The sequence below is a fragment of the Dermatophagoides farinae genome, chromosome 1 (genome assembly GCF_024713945.1).
Source record: "Dermatophagoides farinae isolate YC_2012a chromosome 1, ASM2471394v1, whole genome shotgun sequence".
Classification (NCBI taxonomy): Eukaryota; Metazoa; Arthropoda; class Arachnida; order Sarcoptiformes; family Pyroglyphidae; genus Dermatophagoides; species Dermatophagoides farinae.
Genome location: NC_134677.1, coordinates 5465285 through 5485584, shown reverse-complemented (window position 1 = coordinate 5485584; position 20300 = coordinate 5465285). Strand labels below are relative to the sequence as shown.

Sequence of the window (20300 nt, the reverse complement as noted above, 5' to 3'; positions counted from 1 at the left end):
TTTTCAGTCAAGAGAAACTGAGAGAATTTATAATGATACTAAATTCTTCACTCGATCGTATACATGATGAACAAAACAACACAAGGGAAGAAAAGTTCTACCCACACCCTGAATAAAGAATTTGACAGAAATGTGCCATAATCTATACATCTGTACCGGGTGAATTTGTGTATGCCGTTTTCCATTCATTCTCATTACAACACATCAACAACAACTAGGAATAGTTGATGGTTTTTTTTTTGTTTTTTGAAATTTCGGTTTCGTTGATTATTACATTTTTTCGTCGCTATAGTAGATGAAATGAAACAAAGAAGAATGAATTCAGACAAATTAAGGGAAGGGAACAATTTTTCTTGTTCTCATTCACGATTCAGTAAGCTTCCCTTATTTAGCTGATCATTTAGATTTTTTGTTTGTCTAAAATTCCTCGTCATCATTCTATGACAAAAGTGGTTGTGTTCATTTTCTTTCAAATCATGGTGAACCTTAATTATGATTTTATGGAAAATAGGAAAAAACGAATTGGATTACATATCCATTTACATACAGAATTTTTCCATCTTGGTCTGTGCAATAATACTATTTATAATCAAATCGCAGACTTTTGTTCAGAATCATGAAATATTCCATATAGGATATCCTAAATATCTTAAATCATATATATACTTCTGGAAAAAATTTCGAATCGTCCAAAATATCAGTATATCGTATTCTGATGAGTTTTGAATCATTGTTGTTATGTAATAACGTTCATCTTTTCGATCTATTTTAGGTCTATAATGTGTAATTTTTGAAGATAATTCATTATGAATGGTCGTCGTTTCTTTAACTGTTACTGCAGTTAGAAAAAAATTCCTTTGACAATCTAATATCATCATACATCAATCTACACGCCTCCGCGCTTAACAATAATGACAACAACGCATAGATGCGGTATGACAATTTTCTATTTAAAGAAACATATTTTTTATCGCCATCATCATCATTAGCGGATAAACTCAAAAAATTCTATACGAGAAGGTTCTTCATTGTATATGGAAACAGTGAGAATTTGCTTATGTCAAAAAAAAAATGAAATTTGTTGCCTTCATGTTCACTTTATCACGAAAGTTTTGATGATGGCAAAAACCAAAATTTGGCTCATAACAGCATAAAGCTAGTTGAAAATATTGATCCATACAAGTACATTGACACATAATAAGCATAGTTAAACATCGGAAGCTCAGATTATTAAAAATATGATAATGAGTTACCCAGAAATTAGTAAATCAGAATCAAATAATGAATACTATGAATTTTTTTAATTTTCTTTTGTCGGTAATGAAAACAACTTTCTTTTAATTTTCATAAAATCAGATCATTATGTCATCGATTGCAATGCGGGTGGATATGAAATCGATTATGTCACAGAGTTTAAGAATTTTTTTTTTATAAGCATTAAAAAGTCCATCCATAAGAATTAAGGAATATTATAGTATTTACAGAAAAAACAAAAAGAAATTTTTTTGTTGTTGAAAAATAATCGAGTTAAAATAATATACAGCCAATTGATTTGATTTGGACAGTGAAAAACATCATTTGAGGGTGGAATTTGAAGCCAATGATGAAGCTGATGATGAATGACTTGGATTAGCTAATTGTTGGATATCAGCCATTGACGATTGATTATTATCATTTATAGCAGTTGTCGTCGTTATTGTAACATTATCATAGTATGCATGTTTGAACCAATCAGCAACATCGACGTAAGTTTTTGAATAATATTGATAAAATGAATAATTCTATAGAAGAAATGAATTGAAAAATGATTAATAATAACATTAAATATGGACAAATGCACTAACCATAAGTTCTTTGTATTTGGGACGTTTATCCGATTCTTTGGTCAAGCTTTAATTAATTAAAACAAAAATAAATAAAATTAGCAATAAATTAGATTAATTTTCTAGTCCATATAAAACATAACATAATAAAATATAATAATTCATAGATTTAAATTGGAAAATTATAATATGGAAACCAACAAAAACTTGGATCAATCAGTAAATAAAAATTATGCAATAATACAACGAGAATTGCTGCGAAAGAATGATGCATTACGATTTCATTTTTGGGCAATGACCATCTATCAAACATATTATACTTGTTATATGCAGCATCATCCAAATGCTTATGATGAACGTATACGAATTTTTGAAAAAATGTTTACGAATAGTTCTAGCGAAAATCGTTATAACAACAATATTACATTCGATCAACTACGATCTTATTCGACTAAAATGGCTCGCACATATTTTCCAAGAACACTATTGATTCATTTGATCAACTCGAAAATTGAATATTGCAACAGTGAAAGTGAACAACATCAATTGAATTTAAGTTTGAAAATTCAAGAAGCAACTAATAATATCATATTCGAACTAGAATGTCGATTAAAATCAAATGATGAACCAATAAAAATTGATTTGCCAGTAAGTGTGTATGTAAAATTATTTGTGATTCACCTTCATAATGTTTTTTAAACTATAGATTAAATGTAATTTTATGCGAAACAGTATGATCAATATCAAGATTACTGATCATTGTAATCAACTTATAATTGATAGATCGATGAAAGAAGGGGATATTTCCGGTTACACAGGGTACATGATAAATTTAGGCAATCGATTTGGAATGGTTAGGCTAGAATGGACCATTCATAAAGATTTATTAATACGATGGCCTTGCAATCCAAGCCGATTCATTCCTCAATTACTAACTATATTGTTGAAATATGACTCTGTGTATTTTCATTTTTTTGAGCCATTATTCAATGCTTTAAGTTTAAATGATAAGAGAATTGTGTTGGCAAGTCTTCCATGGCTACGATTAATTACAGGAAACCGATGTCATATCAAAAAATTAACAAAAATGTTTCTGGACTGTTATCATAAACAATCACCATCAGAATCAGAATTAGAATCTCTACAATTGGATTCAATGATTGAAAATGGTAAAATATTTTATCCTTCACTATCTAAAGAACAACAAATGTATTTGTTTAGATATTTTTGTGAACAATTTGAAAACTATCTTATGGTGGATGAAAGCAAATTAGTACAAATCAAAGATCATCAACAGTTGATCGACTTAATCATTCTGTTTCATGACCATTTGTTTGTTGCAAAAAAGAAATACAAGGAGCATCAGAATTCTGAATTCAAAGATGTCTATAAATTGATTGAATTGATGCGACAATTTGTTACCAACAAGCGAATTGAAAAAAATGTCCGGAATTGTATTTCTTATCTAATTACAATTTTTGATGAATGAAATTAAATTTGAATCCCTATAATATTATACATACCATGCTTCAATGAATGATTGAAAGTCTTCGGAAAAACCCTGATCATCCGGTAATCGAGGTGGTTCTTGTGAAATCACAATCGATAATATTTCAAACATAGTCGACCAATTTTTGTATGGAAATTGTCCGGTGGCTATCTCGATCAATGTGATTCCCATGCTCCAAATATCGGATCGTATATCATAGGTTCCATCTGATGGTGGTTGTATTCTTTCAGGCTAGAGACAAAAATATCACAAAATTTGTATATATCAAAAACGAAAACTTGATTAACTCACAGCCATATAAGGTGTTGAACCAACGGTTCTTGTATGAGCTTTTGAATCAATTAGATAGCCTGAAATACCAAAATCACACAATTTAATAATGCCCTGATCATTGATTAATATGTTTGAAGGCTTAATATCACGATGTATGGCTTGAAGCTCTTTTTTGAGATAATCCAATGCATCGATTGTCTAAGGAAAAAATATTATAAACATGAAGATCTAGAATAAGATAATCAACATACAGCGACGGCAACTTTTCCGATTATTCGTTCAGGAACGGTTTCGTTTCGTTTTGATAGATGTTTAATTAATCGATCAAAACATGTGGCCATCAATTCCATGAATATCCATATTTCTGTTTCGAGTATTAAATATCCATAACATTGTACCACATGCTTATGGTTTGATTTTTGCAATAGATCCCTATCTCTTTGTACATGTCGGATTTCATCCGGATTTCCGCTTCGACGCATTTTCTAAAAATAATTGGTTATCATAAAATGATCAATAAACATTCAGGATAATAACAACAACAAATACCTTGACAGCCAAATGAACATTTGATTGTCGATGAAGCATTTTATACACCTGAGCAAAACTACCTGCACCAAGTTCACGTATCTGAATAAAATCACTTTCTTTGACATTTTCAAATTTCTGTTGGGATCATCATGAAAAACAAAATGTGTAAATAAACCATGAATTAATGATATTCAATTATTGTTAAGAAATAAAATTACCGTTTCATCAATGTTTAATAGGAAACTATTACGAGATAATTCGAAACGATTTTGATAATAAACACTATGTGGAGTGGAAACACCGGTAGCTGTACATCTAGCCGAACCACGACCACTTGGATTCGAAACAGTATTTGTTGGTGCTTTACCACTGGAATTATGATGATAATTTTGTTTGTGTGAATGATGATAATGATTGCTACTGTTGCCGCTACTATTGGGATTGTCGAATAAACCATCACAAGGTCGAGGTTGTGATCGATTCTGTACAGAAGATGATGATGATGATGTCAATTTCAATGGTTTCGGTATACGATTAGGTCCACTGTAAGAATTAATATCGCCAAAACGACTAGAATTATGATGACCATCCATGTGTTTCAACATGTTATCTTGACTATTCGAAAGACTCACTGTGGATATAAATATGAATGTGTTAATAATTAATTTTTGAATTAAATTAATGAAAAAATTCTTACAATCTTTAGGCCTTGGTCTAGGACTTAATGAATGTTTGTCAATCAAATCGGTACTAGCAGATTGTTGTTGATAAACTGGTGAATTTTTTTGCGAACGTAAATCTAATTGAAGACGAGAAGTATTACCTCCGGAAGAGCTACTATTATTGTGATGATGATGATTATGATGGCCACCACGTTGATTCACATTCAGTGAATATTGACGACGAAAATTAACTGGAGAATCGGGTGTATTTATTGCTGAATAGCTTCGTGGACCAAGGCCGATAGAAGTAGTATTAGGTCCTGGTGTTAAAGGAACTTGAGCACCGAAAGATGTTGATGATGATGATGACGATGCTGTCGATTGATTATTATTATTATTATAATGCATTTGGTAACCATGCTCAAAAGAACGATTAATATTCTGTTGTTGCTGTTGATGATTGTATTGGTAGTATGGCGTTGTATTATTATGATAATTATTATTATTATTATTATAAGTTGGATAATGATGATGATTGGATGCATTGGTGGGTGATGTTGAATTCATTGTACTATAGCTAGTTGTACCACCAGGTGTGCCGGGCGATCTTGACGTCGGCCAATGTGGTGATGATAATGATAGTGATGATGGCGGCAATACTTGTTGTTGATGAAGATGTGATGATTTTATGGCCAATGATAATGATGGGCTATTATTATTATTATTGACTGTTGTCGTATTTTTTGATGACGTTGATGATGCTCGTATTGGCGTATTGTTTGTCAAAGAATTTGGAGATCGAATCATGGTTGTTGTTGTAGTTGATGATGTTGTGGATGTGCATTTTAAATCGGCGGCATTATTTTCGATTAGAAAATGTGCTATTCTATCATTGTTAGCTGATGATAATGTTGATGGTGGTGATGTATGTGGTCGTATTAAACCACTGGCCATGTTTAACGATGATGAATTTTGTGTCACAGTCGTCGAAGATGATGATGATGATGATGATCGTTGATTCTGAAACCAACCTTTAAGATGATCAGTAAATTTTCCAAAGAATTCCATTGTCTTTCTTTTTATTTGGTTTATTCCGTGTTTAGTGTATTTATGAGTGTATGTAGATAAATTCGAAAAAATGGTCACAGAGAGTAAAAAATAAAATTATGGCAACTTTAAATTAGGAAACAATTACTTTCCGGTAAGATGTATGATCAGTGATGATCGTTTAAACTTGGATTTAATCCATTTCAGTTTATTCAATGTAAACAATGTAAGAATGTAATTGATTTCCATCAATAATTGCATTTCATGATTATGTTTCAAACAAAATTATTCACATCTTTCTGATCATATTTTCATTGAATTATAATATATCATTACTCAAAAAATATCATTTTTATTCATTAGTTGTCAAGCAAAATTTCTTGAATGTCAATGTCATTGAAAATGGCGATCAAATTCTCAGTAACTAAAATGTTTTTATAAAAAAAATCCAAAAGTCGTCGAGGATGATTTATATTATTCTTATTTTGCTTCGTTGTTCTTTGAGGATATATACATTCAATAAAAACTTTATGATTGCATCAAATTCTGTCCGAGTTTTTTCTCGGATTCTTTTTGGTATCAATAGAAATAAACATTTTATAATGAATATAGATTTGTTGGTCGTTGGCCGAAATTATTGTCGAGTTATCGAACGCTTTTTTTGTTTCTTATTCAAATCATCATTTGGAAATGCACGGTAATAATTAAATTAAAATCACTAATCATATATGATTCAATTGAAATTTTTTTCCGAATAACATAGAAAGTATGAATTATGTCAGAAATAAGCAGATCCATCAATAGATGAATTTATTATAAACATGAGAGATCTATGGAGAATTTCAGTCAAAACAAACATCAATAATATTGAACACTATTTTGGGGTAAACAGACAACAAACGACAAACAATATAAACTCGAGTTTGAGCGCCTGCCAAAGTATCCAAATATTTTTTATCCACGGATCGCCCCTCTATCTTGCCTTCTTGTCTGGCTGCCTGCCTGCCTGCATTCATGTCTGTTTCTTGCTCTTATACTATTTACTATTCTCCCTTTAAATAATTTTCTGCGTGTTACATTCTCTTTATTGCCATTGGATTTCTCCAAGCTATATCCAATACCTCGTCTATGAATTAGATCAAGGTATCATTTTTTCACTGTTCACACCCTGATTATGGGCAATACTATTCATTCCATAAATTCTATAATGCTTTCTGTTTTCCGCTTTCGAAATATAATAAATTTTACTTATATGAAAACTGTGAATAAACGGTAATTTAATTCAAATTTAATTTCATTGAAAATGATTTTTCTGATTGTTCCTTTTTTTTATATGGACAAATTTTTTTACACATTCGTATCGAATCATCATAACTTTGAGAATGTTTATAAATTGTGGCTAATGTCTTTCTCAGTACGGGTGCAGGTCTCTTAATAATAGGATTATTTTCTTGTTCATCTTTTAAACCTAATGGCCTTTTATATTTGATTAGATCTGGTGCAAGAGTTTTTTTGATCATCAATTCCCTCTTTTCATGTTCATTATCAGATTTGTTCAATGTACTGAATAAATGTGCAGTTGAACTTTCATGATGATCATCATGGCGGATAGATGAAGACGTTTCATTTGAATCTATGGAATCATTATATATGAATGATGAAACATCACTAAACAATCCAGATTCTGGTGTCTGTTCGAAATTGCTCATTGGATTATCGCTAATCCGTGATTCATATTTAGATGTTGAATAATAGGATAGTATTGATCCAGCTCCTGAAACAAGCGCAGATGAATTTAATGTCACAAAAGAATCACTTTTAATTTTATTCATGCCGTCATTTTCTTTGTCTTTGTGTATGAATTTTGTCGTATCTTTAGGTTTTCGTTCGATAGTTAATGACAGAGATTTTTCCTTTAATTTTATTAGAGGCTGAATTTCATCCTTTCTTTTGATATTTTTTTCATGATGATGATGATGATGATCAATTTTCTGACTTTGTCGTTTCTCTTAATATTTGAAATATAACTTAGTCTTCTAAATATAATAATTGTAATGAATTTGCATTTAACTTACTTTTGAAACAAACATTGCCCATTATACCTATTGGTTTTTTTTCTCGCAATCAACCACACAAACCAGTTATTAGTAGCATTTTTATATCAACACACAAACTCTCATATATCATTAAAATTAAACAAATCAGATTAGGCGCCGAAAATAGTATATTTTTATTTTTATTTTATTTATTTTTGTTTAAATACAATTAAAATATATCAAAGTAATAGAAAAGGAAATTTTTCTTTTGTTTTCCCCTGACAATATAGTGGCGTATGGTTGTTGAAATGGCGGAATAATGTGTTGATGATTTGATAGTAAAAAAAAAACCAAAATACAGGAAAAAAGAAGGATCCGGACTTTCTAAGAGAATTTTCTTTCTTTGAATAATCATATTGATTGGCGATGGCAATGCTGATGAGGATTTTTTTCAAAGTTTTCATTTTTTATTTATTCTCTGTAGCCTTTTCGGTGGCCTCCATCGCAATGCCGATACATCGACATTCAAACGTGGTTTTTTAAACTGCTCACTTTTAAGATGTTCTTCAACTAGTTTGGGAGTGACACATATAACATGTTGGCCTTTCCAATATTTAACTAGATTTAATGTCTGTAATGTTGTAATTATATCTGTACTTGTAATCGATGTCATATGTGAAAGATCACGAATCGTTATGTTTGTCTTAAAATCGCGTAAAATTTCCAACAATACCCATGACCAATAACTTCGATAACTTAATTTTCCTAAATCGGATAATGGCTTTTCTGGTGAACCAAGTACCATTTCGATTTTGGATAATTCATAGCTGAATGCAATCAAAAATCTCCCATAGCCTTTTCGCTGAAATGGCGGTAATGTTAATATACAAGCCAGATTGTTCCCTTCAGCAGATTCTTTTTCTTTTGAAAAATACCTGAATCAAAATCAATTTATTAATCAATGGAAATAGATAAATACTTCAACAATAACTTACCCCACTATATGTGCACCTTCTTTATCCACTTCGGTCAGTACATAGAATAAAAATGGCTCGACATCAAAAAACAAAGTCTTGTGATCGAGAAACAATTTGGCCAATAAACATAGATTTTGACAATAAATTTTCGATTTTCCATAACCATCAACTTCATACACTGAAATCGTTCCTTTACGGTAAATTTCAATACCTGGTGGTTGTCGTTCGCGACATTCTAATTGATGTTTACGAAACGATTCTTCAAATCGCATATACTTGAGACAGAATTCACAGATCCATAATTTCGATTGTTTTCCATATTCTTCAGGGTATGGTGAAAAATACCAAGCATCAATTTCATAACGGCCAAATTGTATTCTATCAATATATTTAACTTTGGTAATCTCTTCATGTTCTCGTTCCAAAGCAGCCGTAGTAGGATCCATTTCAGCATAAGTTTTCTGAACATGATTAATTTCATCGTGTTTGCGCTTTTGATTCCTTGTCAATTTTTTAACATTTGGATCCGAAACCGAAACATCGGCGAACGAATCCTTTGATTCATTATTATTGACCACACATTTTTGATTGAAATTAATTGCCGATCGCGGTACCCATTCATCCAAACGTCGATTGAAACCATCATAATGAACATAAAATTCATAATCAAAATTTGGATCATCATCCATGACAACTTGGCCATCGTTGCCACTTGTATTGCAGGCATACTTTTTTCTTGTATAATGGTCACGTTTACGAATTTCGATTATTTGCGCTGAATGCCAGGCACCATCGGTTTTCGATTTAACCATAAAATATTCCCCGATTTGCGGTAAAATGTCTGATGAATTTTGATTCGTCGTTGTTGAAGTATCCTCATCTTCGGTATCATTTCGAGATGATGATGTTGTCTGTGGTGATGGTGTCGACGTATTATTATTACGATGACTGTCATTGATCAGATTTTTATTACTGCAACTGCTAGACCGTTTATTATTTGTTCCATTTGTTGACGATGATGATTTTGTCACCGAATGACCATTATTATTATTCGGTGATGAAGTTAGGGCAACCATTTCGGATTTCTTATTACTGTCGTTATTATTATTAATATTGGTTTTAATATTAGATTCATCATTCTTTGTTTTGTTCGATGATGATATATTTTGATTTGAATTGCTATTTTTTAAATTTTTGGCGCCTGTCGTCGTCGTTGACGAATTTGATCTGACCATTTAAAATTTCCGAACACATTCACAAACAAATAAGCACACAGAATCTTGACAAATCAAACGTCTATTGATGGAAAAAAGAACTATCAAAAATCAATCCCACCATTGTAAATTATACTCACAGAAAGTAAGATAATTTGTTTGAATAGAACCACATACGATTCTATTGTTTTTTTTCACTTTTTAACTTGGGATTTAGAAATTAGAAATTTGATGAATCTCAAGTTGCAAAATTCCAAAATAAATTATGTCACAATTGAGACGGAGTGAATGATGAAAAAAAAAAAATCTTTGCCGCAGCACATAGAACAAAAAGGGCAGACGCACAATTAACTGAGAATATTGAGTGAATATTGATGGAGCCACACTTTCATCAAATAAAGCCATTAATGCAGCGAAAGTTCCAAACACTATCATAATATACTGTGATGAACGTTTAAAATCGATTGCCATCATGGAAAACTATCGTTAATAGATGTCGCTCAAATAGATGATTCTAAAATTTAGATTCTAAATGATAACCAGTTAATTAAATATATTCGAGATGAAAATATTATTAGAAATAAATATTTGTTTTCCTATTATATTTTATGTATTGGAATTAGAAATTTATTAGAATACAACTTTATATAAAATTTATGACTCGAAATGATGAAACATAAAATGCATTTTATTATTCAGTATCACCATGGTAACAATATGGAACGGAATCAATGTTTCTAACAAAAGTTATTCAATTTTCTTACAATTACGTTCTTTGAAGAATTTTAAGACTATCATCAAATATGAAATTAAAACATGAAAAAACATTATTGAAACCGAAAAGATTCGAGAGTATTGATTTCGAAGACAAACCATCTTCTGTTCAACTTTATCGTATACAATGTATGGCCATTTCGGCTAATATGACCAAATTGGCCATTTGTCATTCACAAACGAATCGCGTTGAATTATGGGATTTATCGACCAACGAAGTGAAAGATAAATTTGCATTGAAATCTGCTGATAAACAATCGGGGGATCGACATTCATTTCAAGTGAATGGCATGTCATTTTCTGCAGATTCCGAACGGTTAGCCATTGGGCAATCGGATCATGTTATCTACATCTATAAAATCGGCAATTCATGGTTTGAATATATATTACTATGAGCCTGATTTTTTGAAACAATAATGAAAAACTTTTTATCTGATTTCATAGGGGGCAAAAAAAGTCGATTGTCAACAAATATTCACTTCAAAGTGCCGTATGTGCACTGCATTGGCTTTCCACCGGAATTGTTTTTGCATCGATCGATGGTCGTGTTAAATTCATTCAAACTCATACTAACAAAATGTCAACGCTAATCAATGTTCCAAATTCTATCTGTGTATCCATGTGCTATAATCAGGATCAAATTATAGCCGGTTTTCTTAATGGAGAAATCTGGTCAAATTCATTGGCTTCAAATCTTCGTGAATCTTCAGCACAATTGGTGGCCAATCACCCGACTCCACCGTTTGCATTAGAATTAACATCGACCGGTTATATTTGTGCAGCTGGATGTGATGGCCGTATTTTGTTCCAAGAACTTACAGGATCTAGTTCTGCAAGCAGTTCGGCTCTTGAAAAATCACGAAAAATTTCTGCGTCCAACAATTCAACTGCAACATCAGTCAATAGACAAACAATTGATCATGGTCAAGACATCTCTATCGCTGTCAGTTCACCATCCGGAACAGTTTTAATATTGGCATCCAAAGAATCATTACTTGTATTTCAATTAAAATCACGAATATGGAAGCATCAATTAACAGTAGATATGAATGGTTCACTTTTGATTACAGGACTTTGTTGGTCATCTGATGGAACAAAATTGGTTGCTTCAACATTGAATCAAGCTGTCGAATTATACCGATGTCAATGGCAATCAAAATTGGTTGGAAATCGATTCGAAATCAATTATGTTGGAAATCGACAATTAGTAATCAGAGATTTACAGACAAATCAATCGAAAATGTTTGTATCGAATTTCGATATTCAAGAAGTGAAAATTATCAAAGAAAGTTTTGTCGTAATTTGGACAACAAATACATTAATCATGGGTAGTTTGTCGAATGATTCACAACGCTCAGAAATAGAGTGGCTTGGATTGACAACCCATGGTGTGAAATTTTCATTTGATTATGAAAATGTTGCCCTGATCAGTGCCGTTGGTGAATTGTATCTTGTCGAATTGGGTCAGAATCAAATTCTTGGATCAGTTCGTACTGATTTCATATCACCTCATTTGATATCGGTCCGAATGAATGAACGTAATTCGAAATCAAAAATTTTTGCCTATCTATTAGACGCTAAAAGCATTGCCGTAATTGATTTGATCACCGGATTACAACTGAACACTTGGGCTCATTCGGAACGTATCGATTGGATTGAACTGAATGAAACTGGTCATCGTATGATTTTTCGTGATAAGGCATTGAAATTAATCCTATTATTGAATGTCGTACATCAAGATCAGATGGTTCTGTTGAATCATGGCTGTGGTTTTGTACAATGGGTACCTGGATCCGATGTTATTGTAGCTCAATGCCGAGATAAACTCTATGTTTGGTATGATTATAGTAAACCGGTTATTCATCAAGTGATTGGAGGAGAATTAAATGAAGCATTCGAAATTGAACGCACCAATGGTGTTACGAAAGTCAAGTTCATGCAACCCAACACAGATATTGTATTGAATGAAGTTTTGTTGGAATATGATACGGCCATCGATGATGGAGATCTAGAAAGGTATTCATATTATACAATGTTCATGTACTTATACATTTTATTCAATCACAGGGCTCAATCATTCCTGGAATCATTGGGTGAACAACAACGAAATTCGCAAACAGCAACCATAACCGATACCAATTCAATGTGGCTACAGCTTGGAAATTTAGCGTTGAAAAATTTGAATCTTACCGTTGCTGAACGTTCTTTTGCCGCTATCGGTGATTTAGCTAAAGTGAATTTCATTCAGCAGTGTCAACTTGATTCATCCATGCTTGCATTGTTAGACGGCGATTGGGACCGTTTTGAAAGTGGTAATTTTGATAAGGTTCTTTCAATTTATCTTAACACATATAATTGGGATCGTGCGATCAAATTTGCAACAAAATATGGACGTCATGATCTAATTGAAGAATTACAACAAAAATATTATCAATGGTTATTGGACACAGGACAGCATTCAATTGCCGCCATGATTTTGCAACAAGATGGGAAATTAGAAGAAGCTATTGGTTTATATATGAAAGCCGGTCGATTAGTTCAGCTTACCAAATTAATTGTTGATCATTTCAGTATAAGTAACAATCAAAAAGGTGGCGATCAAAATCAAATTATTAATAAAGATTTAGTCGATAAAATAATCATCGATCTTGAACGAGCTGAAGCATTCGAAGAAGCAGGTGATCTATATCAGCTTCCCATAATAGATAATAAACAAAACGCATTAAGATCATTCACCAAGGCCAAAGCATTTTCTAAGGCTATCAATCTTGCACGAACACATTTCCCTGATGAAGTTGTAACGCTAGAGAGCCAATATGGCGAATATCTTATCAATGAAATGGATGATCCGTCCAATGCTGTCAATCATTTTATCGAAGCTGGTCGTACGGAAAAAGCATTAGAAGCAGCCGTTATGGCTCGACAATTTGATCGTGCAGCTGAAATTGCTTCGATTATGGACCAAATTCCAACTCATTATGGCAAAAAAATTGCCGAACATTATGTTCAACGTGATGAAATCGAACCGGCATTGGAAATGTATCTAAATATGGGCTGTGTTCGTGAAGCTGTTCAACTTTTGAATGATCGTGGTCAATATGCACGGGCATTTAAAATCGCCAAACAATTAATGTCGACTGATGAAGCTCGTGAAATGTACGAAATGATTGCTAAATCCTATGAATCGAATGGTAAATGGAAAGAAGCCGAAAGAATTTATATAGCCTGTGGTGATGTTGATGCTGCCATTTCAATGTACAAGAATAATCGCGAATTTGATTCGATGCTAAGATTGGTTAGGCAACATCACCCAGGACTTTTAAATGAAACTTGTATTTACTTGGCTCGAGAATTAGAATCGGATCATCTGTACAAACAAGCAGAACAATATTATCTAATGGCTAATGAATGGCAACAAGCAGTTCTAATGTATCGTAATGCTTCTCAGTGGGAAGATTCCTATAGGGTTTCACGTGCAAATGGCGGTGCATCGGCTGCCAAACAGGTTGCATTCCATTGGGCCCAAACAATGTCGACATCACAAGAAGCGGTTAGCCTATTGAATCGATTTGGCTTATTGAATCAGGTTGTAGATTATGCCTTGGAAAATAATGAATTTGAATTCGCTCTTTCATTGATTCGTAATTCTTCAGATTTAAAGGTAATGATTTTTTCTTTGTCATTTATAAATGATTAAAATTTGATCCTTTTCTTATATAGCATAAATTAATTGATGTTCAACTCAAGTACGCTGGTTGGCTTGAAAATGAAAATCTTTTCAATGAAGCTGAAACAATGTATGTAGAGGCTGGTAAACCCAAAGAAGCGGTAGTCATGTATCTTCATCATAATAATTTCGACGATGCACTTCGTGTTGCCGGACAATATGTGCAACAAGATGATGAAGAAGTTGTCAAAGATATACTTACAGCTCAAGCTCGTTACCTTTTCGATCAGATGAAACAATATAACGATTTTGATCGAATTGATCGTGTTGAAACATTATTGCTTCGAGCTGGCCGTATCGAAATGGCTGTGCGTTTATTTCGCGATTCTGGATTATGGGATGAAGCTGTCCATGTAGCCGAGCAATATGCACCACACTTACTGGATTCACTACGACGTGATATGATTACATCGACTACAGCTCATGCGACTTCAACATATCCATCTATTTCACTTAAATCATCACGAGTAAATAGTCCACGGATGATGAATCAATCTGATTATGTCCAACAACAACAATCAAATAAAATGAGTGAATTAGATCTGACACAAGCTTTAAAAACGGCTGAACAAAACGGAGATAAAGAATCCATTTTTCGATATTCAATGTTGTTGGCCAGTCATTTGTTGAAAGAACATCAGGCGTATGATTCTCTCAAAGTTTTGGCCAAGCATTCGTCATCAACATTTATTTTGCCTGATTCAAAAAAAGTTAATGTCTCGAATAGCTGTAGTAATACTATCCGAAATGGAAGATTTCGCTGATCCAACTACTAACTCAAGTCAAATGTACACATTGTTACGAGATTCGTTCCAGCAATTATTGACGCAGAATTCCTCATTGAATCAAATGGAACGTGAATCGTTTGGAAAATATCTACTAATATCTCATTATCTGACGTTGAAATGTTTACTTGAAGAATTGGCCACCACATATCCCCAATCACCCGCCATTGGTAGTATTCGGGAATTACATCTCAAACTATCGATTTCGATGTTGCGTTATACGGATGTTGTACGTGCTGATAAAGCATTCTATGAAGCGGGATTAGCTTGTCGATCAGGCGAACCGTTTGGAAATGGCATTTGTATTCCTAAATCATTTTCTAGATCTATTGGATGCTATCGAAGAGCAAAATTTCAATGTCGATCATTCGGATTTTGTTCATACGGATATACCATTCGAAGTACCCCTTCCATCAAAGATTACGTTCGATGAAACAACTATAGAGGAAATTAAAAGTTGGGTATTGCAAACATCTATGGATACAGAAATGTCGCAATCATTACCGTTGGATCCAATGCGTGATGGTGAAGTATATGAAGCAAGTTTGATTAACGGAGATCATACAAGATGTTTACCATGTTTGGTGACTGGATATCCTGTGGCTGCCAAACATAAAATGATTGAATTCGAATCTGGTAAATATGTGGCCAACAAAGAAGATTGGAATAAATTGTTAATGATTGCTAAAGTATTGGATAATCAAAAATTACGCGAACTTTTGCAATTCATCGGTACATTATGTGGCAATACGAATATTGTGAAATATTCATTTCAATAATTTTCTAGTCAGCGCTAAATAACGTGGAAATTGTGTTTCATTAAGAGAATCTATAAGTGGATATATTTTTATTTTCAAATTAAACTTAGTTTTTATTGATTAAATTGTCTTTGTGATTTCTGTTTGGGTATTCAATCGATTCTTTTGAAGAACAAAAATTCTGCTTTTTATCACATATAGGAAACAATGTAAAGAGATTAAATCAAACAAAAAAAAACTTATCGAAAAATAATACGTATCTAACAAAATGATAAACTTATTGATAATTGTATTAAAATCAAAAAAAAATAATTTATAAAATAAACAAGAAACGGCAATTATGGATTCTCATGAAATATAAAATGATTGCTTAATTATAAGAAAATTTCAGATTGTCTTTCGTTGGTCAGCAGATGGATTGATTCTAACTTTTAAAAACTGGTAAAATAACTGAAACAAATGCTATACTGAAGGTAGATAGAAATGCCGTAGACAAAATGATTGATAAAAAATTAAAAGATATCCAGATAAAATTCGGTAAATATGGTTTTTGTGGTTTAAAGTTGAATTGTCGGCTGAATATTTTTTTTTGTGATTATCATGAATTGATTTGACAAGTTAAACACTTAGACCACTATCGGCAAGTATAGCTTGTCAATTGTCTTATGGTGATGATGATGAAACAGTTGCATATGTGGTTGTTCCATTGGAATCTGGAATGATTGTAGCTGTTGGTTCTGTGGACGAATTTTGTTTTGTTGCTTGAAGAAATTGCAAACAAGGCATGCTTTTACCACTCAACAATGATGATCCACGGCTTCGATTTAATGCCTTTTTCAACGTATAGCCTAAGCCTTGAAGAAACAAGCGCAAAACTTCGGCCGTTTTATTTGGCTGTTCTTCTAAAGGCATTGAACAATCACCAAGTTTGACCCAAGTTGAATTGGTTGGATCTAATCGTGAATTCATTTTTACAGATTCATCTACATGTGGAGAATAATCGGCACTAACGATGGCTACAGGACATTTGAAATTAGTGATGCGATCATCACGCGATATACCCAATGCTGAACGATTCAGATATGATTCCAAAAAGCGAGCCAGATTGTGTTTATTGATCACTCCGGTGCTAAAATATCGTCGATAAAATGTTACTGCTTCATCATCGATTGGGCGATCCGGTAAGCTTAAATTGCCAAACAAATGCCAGAGGAAATAATCCTGAACAGAAATAGGCAAATCCGGATTTGGAGCTAATGAACTAGTCGATACATTTGTTGTCGATGGTGCCGCTGTTGTTTGAGCCAATGCACGGAGATTCAATTTCTGATAGAACCATTCTGTCCACGTAGATGTCGTCGCAGATGGGTTGATCAAAAATAAACCTTCTACCATATCTGGATGTTTGAGAGCAAAACGACTGAGCACATTACTACCAGCTCCGTAGCCAAAACCAATGAATTCCTGAATATTATAATAACGACATATTTCACCCATTTGTTCACATAATTCATCCATGGTTGGGAACAGATAATTTGAAGAAAGATCAGCGGAATTTTCTTCTTGTCCGGGTGCATTAACATGATAGATACGGAAATCTTGTAGCATCTGTTTAATATATGTACGAGAAAAGAATGATTCGAAATTGGAGAAATAATTTAGACCAATATCATGATAAGTGATGATCACTGGTCTCGGTGCGACCGATGGTTGTGATTTATTTTGTCCATCCACAGTCGTCGTTGGAGATTGTTTAACAATTACGACAGGACCAAACCTGGTCATCAAACGATCACGATCAGCATCGCTTGTTTTTGACAATAGTCTTGATTTATCAAATTCATCACCACCATGTTCACAATCTTCGTTTGAGCCAGGAAAACTAAAGCTTATCTTTTCCAATTCTACTTCATTGATACTTGATCTTGAGCCAAAATTATTCGTTAATTTTTTAGGTATTGAACCGATATTGTTGAAAAATGAATTTCCACCAATGCCAACATTGGCTGTTGATGTTGAACCAAGTCCAGATTCGATTAAGCTTAGGTCGTTAGCATCATGGCTAACTTTTTTATAGTAGATGGGCATTTTGTAACTATAGATTAGATTAAAATGATCAGCAAACAATTGATATTCGTATTTGTTTGTTTTTTTTTGTCTACGTCAATTCTAAAACCGGTAACCAATGGATACTACACGTACCGTGTTAAATAGAGCGTGTATATGTCTGGAACAAATTAAGCTTCATGAATGATTGTCGAACAGCGATGATGCGTTAGATCGACGAAATGAATCTGTATCCAATAGGAAAAAAGTACCGATGTGACTTTTTTAGTGGATGATGTTATGTTATGTTCTAGGCGTATGTACGCAAACAAACAATGAAATAAAAATTCAAAGGATAATATAATGGTTCTTTCAAGTGCTTCTGTTTATAGTAGCTTCGAGCAAGCTTTTGTGTAATCATTAATTTTTTGTTATTCATTCAAGGTTGTTGATGCAAGTTTTTCACTTGTCATGATTCGATGAAGATGATTCGATGGAATTTACCTTAGCGTTAAATCATTCATTCAATAATTGTCACTTATTCAATTTTTATCACCTATAGGGGATTGAATAGGAAAAAATCAGATAAATTTGTACAAAATTTATTGATAAAAAATGATTCAACTTACTTGTTAATTAAAACAATTGCTTTATTTTGATATGATGATAGGAATGCTATCACTAAAATAAATGGAGCAAAATCCAAATGGTTTGAATTCTAAAATGAATAAACAATATCGAAAAAATATGTTTGTTATTTTGTTATTGTTATTGATGATATGATGTCAAAAACATACACGCGCATTCACAAATTGAAACGCAGTGTTTTATCTCACAAAAATCTTCGTTGTCTTTCGGGCTCCGAAACTCGTTTCGAATCCAAATCGAATAAAAAGACTTCGAGGCTTCAATGTTTATGTGTATGTGTCTTTTCGTGTTTACAACGCTTTTACCATATTATGTTTTAGTGAGCTCGAATTTTTCCTACTGATGCAGTCGTAGTGGTAACGAAATTTTGTTTCGACAACGATTAATATATTGAATAGAATGACAACCTAAAAGAATGAAATTGAATCAAATTAAGCTATGTGTATATTAATAATTTGAAATGTATAATATTCATATGTAGTTTATGATCAAAAATACAAAGATCAATATACCTAACGAGATATTCTGATGAATCATTCTGGATTCTGTCGATGAGGAATCGGATCACAAGCAGAAGGAAGTGAAAATTTAAACAATCATAATCTAATTAATGATTAATGATGATGATTGCTCGTTGTTTTTGTTGTTTTGATTGTTTGATTTAAATTGTAATGTCACGATTCGTATTTTAGTTTTAGTTTTTTCGATTTCATAAAATTTTGTGCAAAAATTCGGTCTCCTATACACAATTTTATTCAACACAGTGTTTGGTTTCGATGGTATTGCATTACATTAAAACACCGTTAGATGATGAATCATCATCGATCATTGAGAACATTATACAACAAATCAAAGTTTTTTTCAGCCTTTGCATGATCAATTTAGCCTGATCAAATTTAATCAAAAGCAATTACAATGATGAAAGTGATGATCGAACGAAAAATAAAAACAGATTACATGAATTCGATTGGCATAGAACAAACAGAAATGCAGTCTGATTTTTATACGTGTGTTTGCATACATATGTGTGTTTTGAACATCTGCATTCATTTATAATTTAGATTCTGGTTTTGATTCTCGATGTATATTTCTGATCCTTATGGTGACCAAAAAAAAAAGATTTTTTTCTACTAACTTGCGTCGCAAAATTATTATTACGTCTATAAACTATTAATAATTGAATGAAAATGGTGACAGTGGTAGTATCACCAATTTAAAACAATGTTTTATCAATAGTTGTTGTTATGACCATATATGTTTTAGAAACACATAGAATTTAAAAGACCATACGGAATGCAGCTATCCATAATGAGCTTATATCTAAATTGGGACACCAGAATCGAAAAAACAATCTTTCCGTTTGCCACTACCACTCAGGAACAAAACGCGGATCCAGAATCTTGTGAATTGTTTTTTTTTGTGCCAAGAGAATAATATTAGTAGAAAATAAAAATTCCAGTTTTTAATGTTTCATAATTGATTGCTGCTA

The 20300-nt window shown here is 32.5% G+C and overlaps 6 protein-coding genes across 8 annotated transcripts; 2 read left to right on the top strand and 4 right to left on the bottom strand.

The window, feature by feature from the left end:
• Nucleotides 1-1407: 1407 nt before the first annotated feature.
• Nucleotides 1408-6794, bottom strand: LOC124491813 (uncharacterized). The gene is made up of 9 exons (XM_075735339.1): nucleotides 5995-6794; nucleotides 4835-5874; nucleotides 4356-4768; nucleotides 4156-4272; nucleotides 3858-4091; nucleotides 3625-3804; nucleotides 3347-3564; nucleotides 1845-1890; nucleotides 1408-1781 (listed from the first exon to the last, which is right to left on the bottom strand). The coding sequence occupies exons 1-9, from the start codon at nucleotides 6105-6107 to the stop codon at nucleotides 1575-1577; spliced, it is 2568 nt and encodes an 855-aa protein (XP_075591454.1). The 5' UTR covers nucleotides 6108-6794; the 3' UTR covers nucleotides 1408-1574.
• On the top strand, nucleotides 2103-3330 carry LOC124491858 (uncharacterized). Its single transcript, XM_075735344.1, has 2 exons — nucleotides 2103-2471; nucleotides 2530-3330. The coding sequence occupies exons 1-2, from the start codon at nucleotides 2118-2120 to the stop codon at nucleotides 3310-3312; spliced, it is 1137 nt and encodes a 378-aa protein (XP_075591459.1). The 5' UTR covers nucleotides 2103-2117; the 3' UTR covers nucleotides 3313-3330.
• A 181-nt stretch (nucleotides 6795-6975) lies between the features above and the next one.
• LOC142598181 (uncharacterized) lies at nucleotides 6976-7961 on the bottom strand. Its single transcript, XM_075735334.1, has 2 exons — nucleotides 7922-7961; nucleotides 6976-7854 (listed from the first exon to the last, which is right to left on the bottom strand). Exons 1-2 carry the CDS (start codon nucleotides 7941-7943, stop codon nucleotides 7124-7126), a joined length of 753 nt encoding a protein of 250 aa, XP_075591449.1. The 5' UTR covers nucleotides 7944-7961; the 3' UTR covers nucleotides 6976-7123.
• Nucleotides 7962-8052: 91 nt separating this feature from the next.
• LOC124491825 (histone acetyltransferase KAT8) lies at nucleotides 8053-10497 on the bottom strand. Its single transcript, XM_047054526.2, has 3 exons — nucleotides 10214-10497; nucleotides 8878-10155; nucleotides 8053-8817 (listed from the first exon to the last, which is right to left on the bottom strand). Exons 2-3 carry the CDS (start codon nucleotides 10092-10094, stop codon nucleotides 8343-8345), a joined length of 1692 nt encoding a protein of 563 aa, XP_046910482.1. The 5' UTR covers nucleotides 10095-10155; nucleotides 10214-10497; the 3' UTR covers nucleotides 8053-8342.
• Nucleotides 10498-10804: 307 nt separating this feature from the next.
• Oseg2 (intraflagellar transport protein Oseg2) lies at nucleotides 10805-16242 on the top strand. Its single transcript, XM_047054506.2, is given in 6 exon segments — nucleotides 10805-11220; nucleotides 11292-12863; nucleotides 12915-14508; nucleotides 14568-15287; nucleotides 15289-15636; nucleotides 15638-16242. Coding segments are annotated over 6 exon segments (5079 nt in total). The 5' UTR covers nucleotides 10805-10876; the 3' UTR covers nucleotides 16139-16242.
• Nucleotides 16204-20029, bottom strand: LOC124491833 (protein NDRG3). 3 transcript variants are annotated; one of them, XM_075735316.1, is made up of 5 exons: nucleotides 19324-20029; nucleotides 18961-19247; nucleotides 18793-18881; nucleotides 18320-18719; nucleotides 16204-18212 (listed from the first exon to the last, which is right to left on the bottom strand). In XM_075735316.1, the coding sequence occupies exon 5, from the start codon at nucleotides 18203-18205 to the stop codon at nucleotides 16781-16783; it is 1425 nt and encodes a 474-aa protein (XP_075591431.1). In that variant the 5' UTR covers nucleotides 18206-18212; nucleotides 18320-18719; nucleotides 18793-18881; nucleotides 18961-19247; nucleotides 19324-20029; the 3' UTR covers nucleotides 16204-16780. The 3 variants fall into 3 exon arrangements, with proteins under 3 accessions (XP_075591431.1, XP_046910492.1, XP_075591433.1); XM_047054536.2 differs by having other exon boundaries at nucleotides 18961-19218; XM_075735318.1 differs by having other exon boundaries at nucleotides 18793-19218.
• Nucleotides 20030-20300: the final 271 nt, after the last annotated feature.

Bases quoted from the DNA above. Each gene is read 5' to 3' on its own strand.
- LOC124491858 (XM_075735344.1), top strand. From the start codon at position 2,118: ATGACCATCTATCAAACATATTATACTTGTTATATGCAGCATCATCCA. The intron at 2,472-2,529 runs GTAAGTGTGTAT...TTTAAACTATAG, and splicing joins CAATAAAAATTGATTTGCCA to ATTAAATGTAATTTTATGCG.
- LOC124491813 (XM_075735339.1), bottom strand. From the start codon at position 6,107: ATGCAATTATTGATGGAAATCAATTACATTCTTACATTGTTTACATTG. The intron at 4,273-4,355 runs GTAATTTTATTT...TGATCCCAACAG, and splicing joins TATTAAACATTGATGAAACG to AAATTTGAAAATGTCAAAGA. The intron at 3,565-3,624 runs GTGAGTTAATCA...TTTTGTCTCTAG, and splicing joins GTTCAACACCTTATATGGCT to CCTGAAAGAATACAACCACC.
- LOC142598181 (XM_075735334.1), bottom strand. From the start codon at position 7,943: ATGGGCAATGTTTGTTTCAAAA. The intron at 7,855-7,921 runs GTAAGTTAAATG...TCAAATATTAAG, and splicing joins GGGCAATGTTTGTTTCAAAA to AGAAACGACAAAGTCAGAAA.
- LOC124491825 (XM_047054526.2), bottom strand. From the start codon at position 10,094: ATGGTCAGATCAAATTCGTCAACGACGACGACAGGCGCCAAAAATTTA. The intron at 8,818-8,877 runs GTAAGTTATTGT...ATTTTGATTCAG, and splicing joins GAAGGTGCACATATAGTGGG to GTATTTTTCAAAAGAAAAAG.
- LOC124491833 (XM_075735316.1), bottom strand. From the start codon at position 18,205: ATGCCCATCTACTATAAAAAAGTTAGCCATGATGCTAACGACCTAAGC.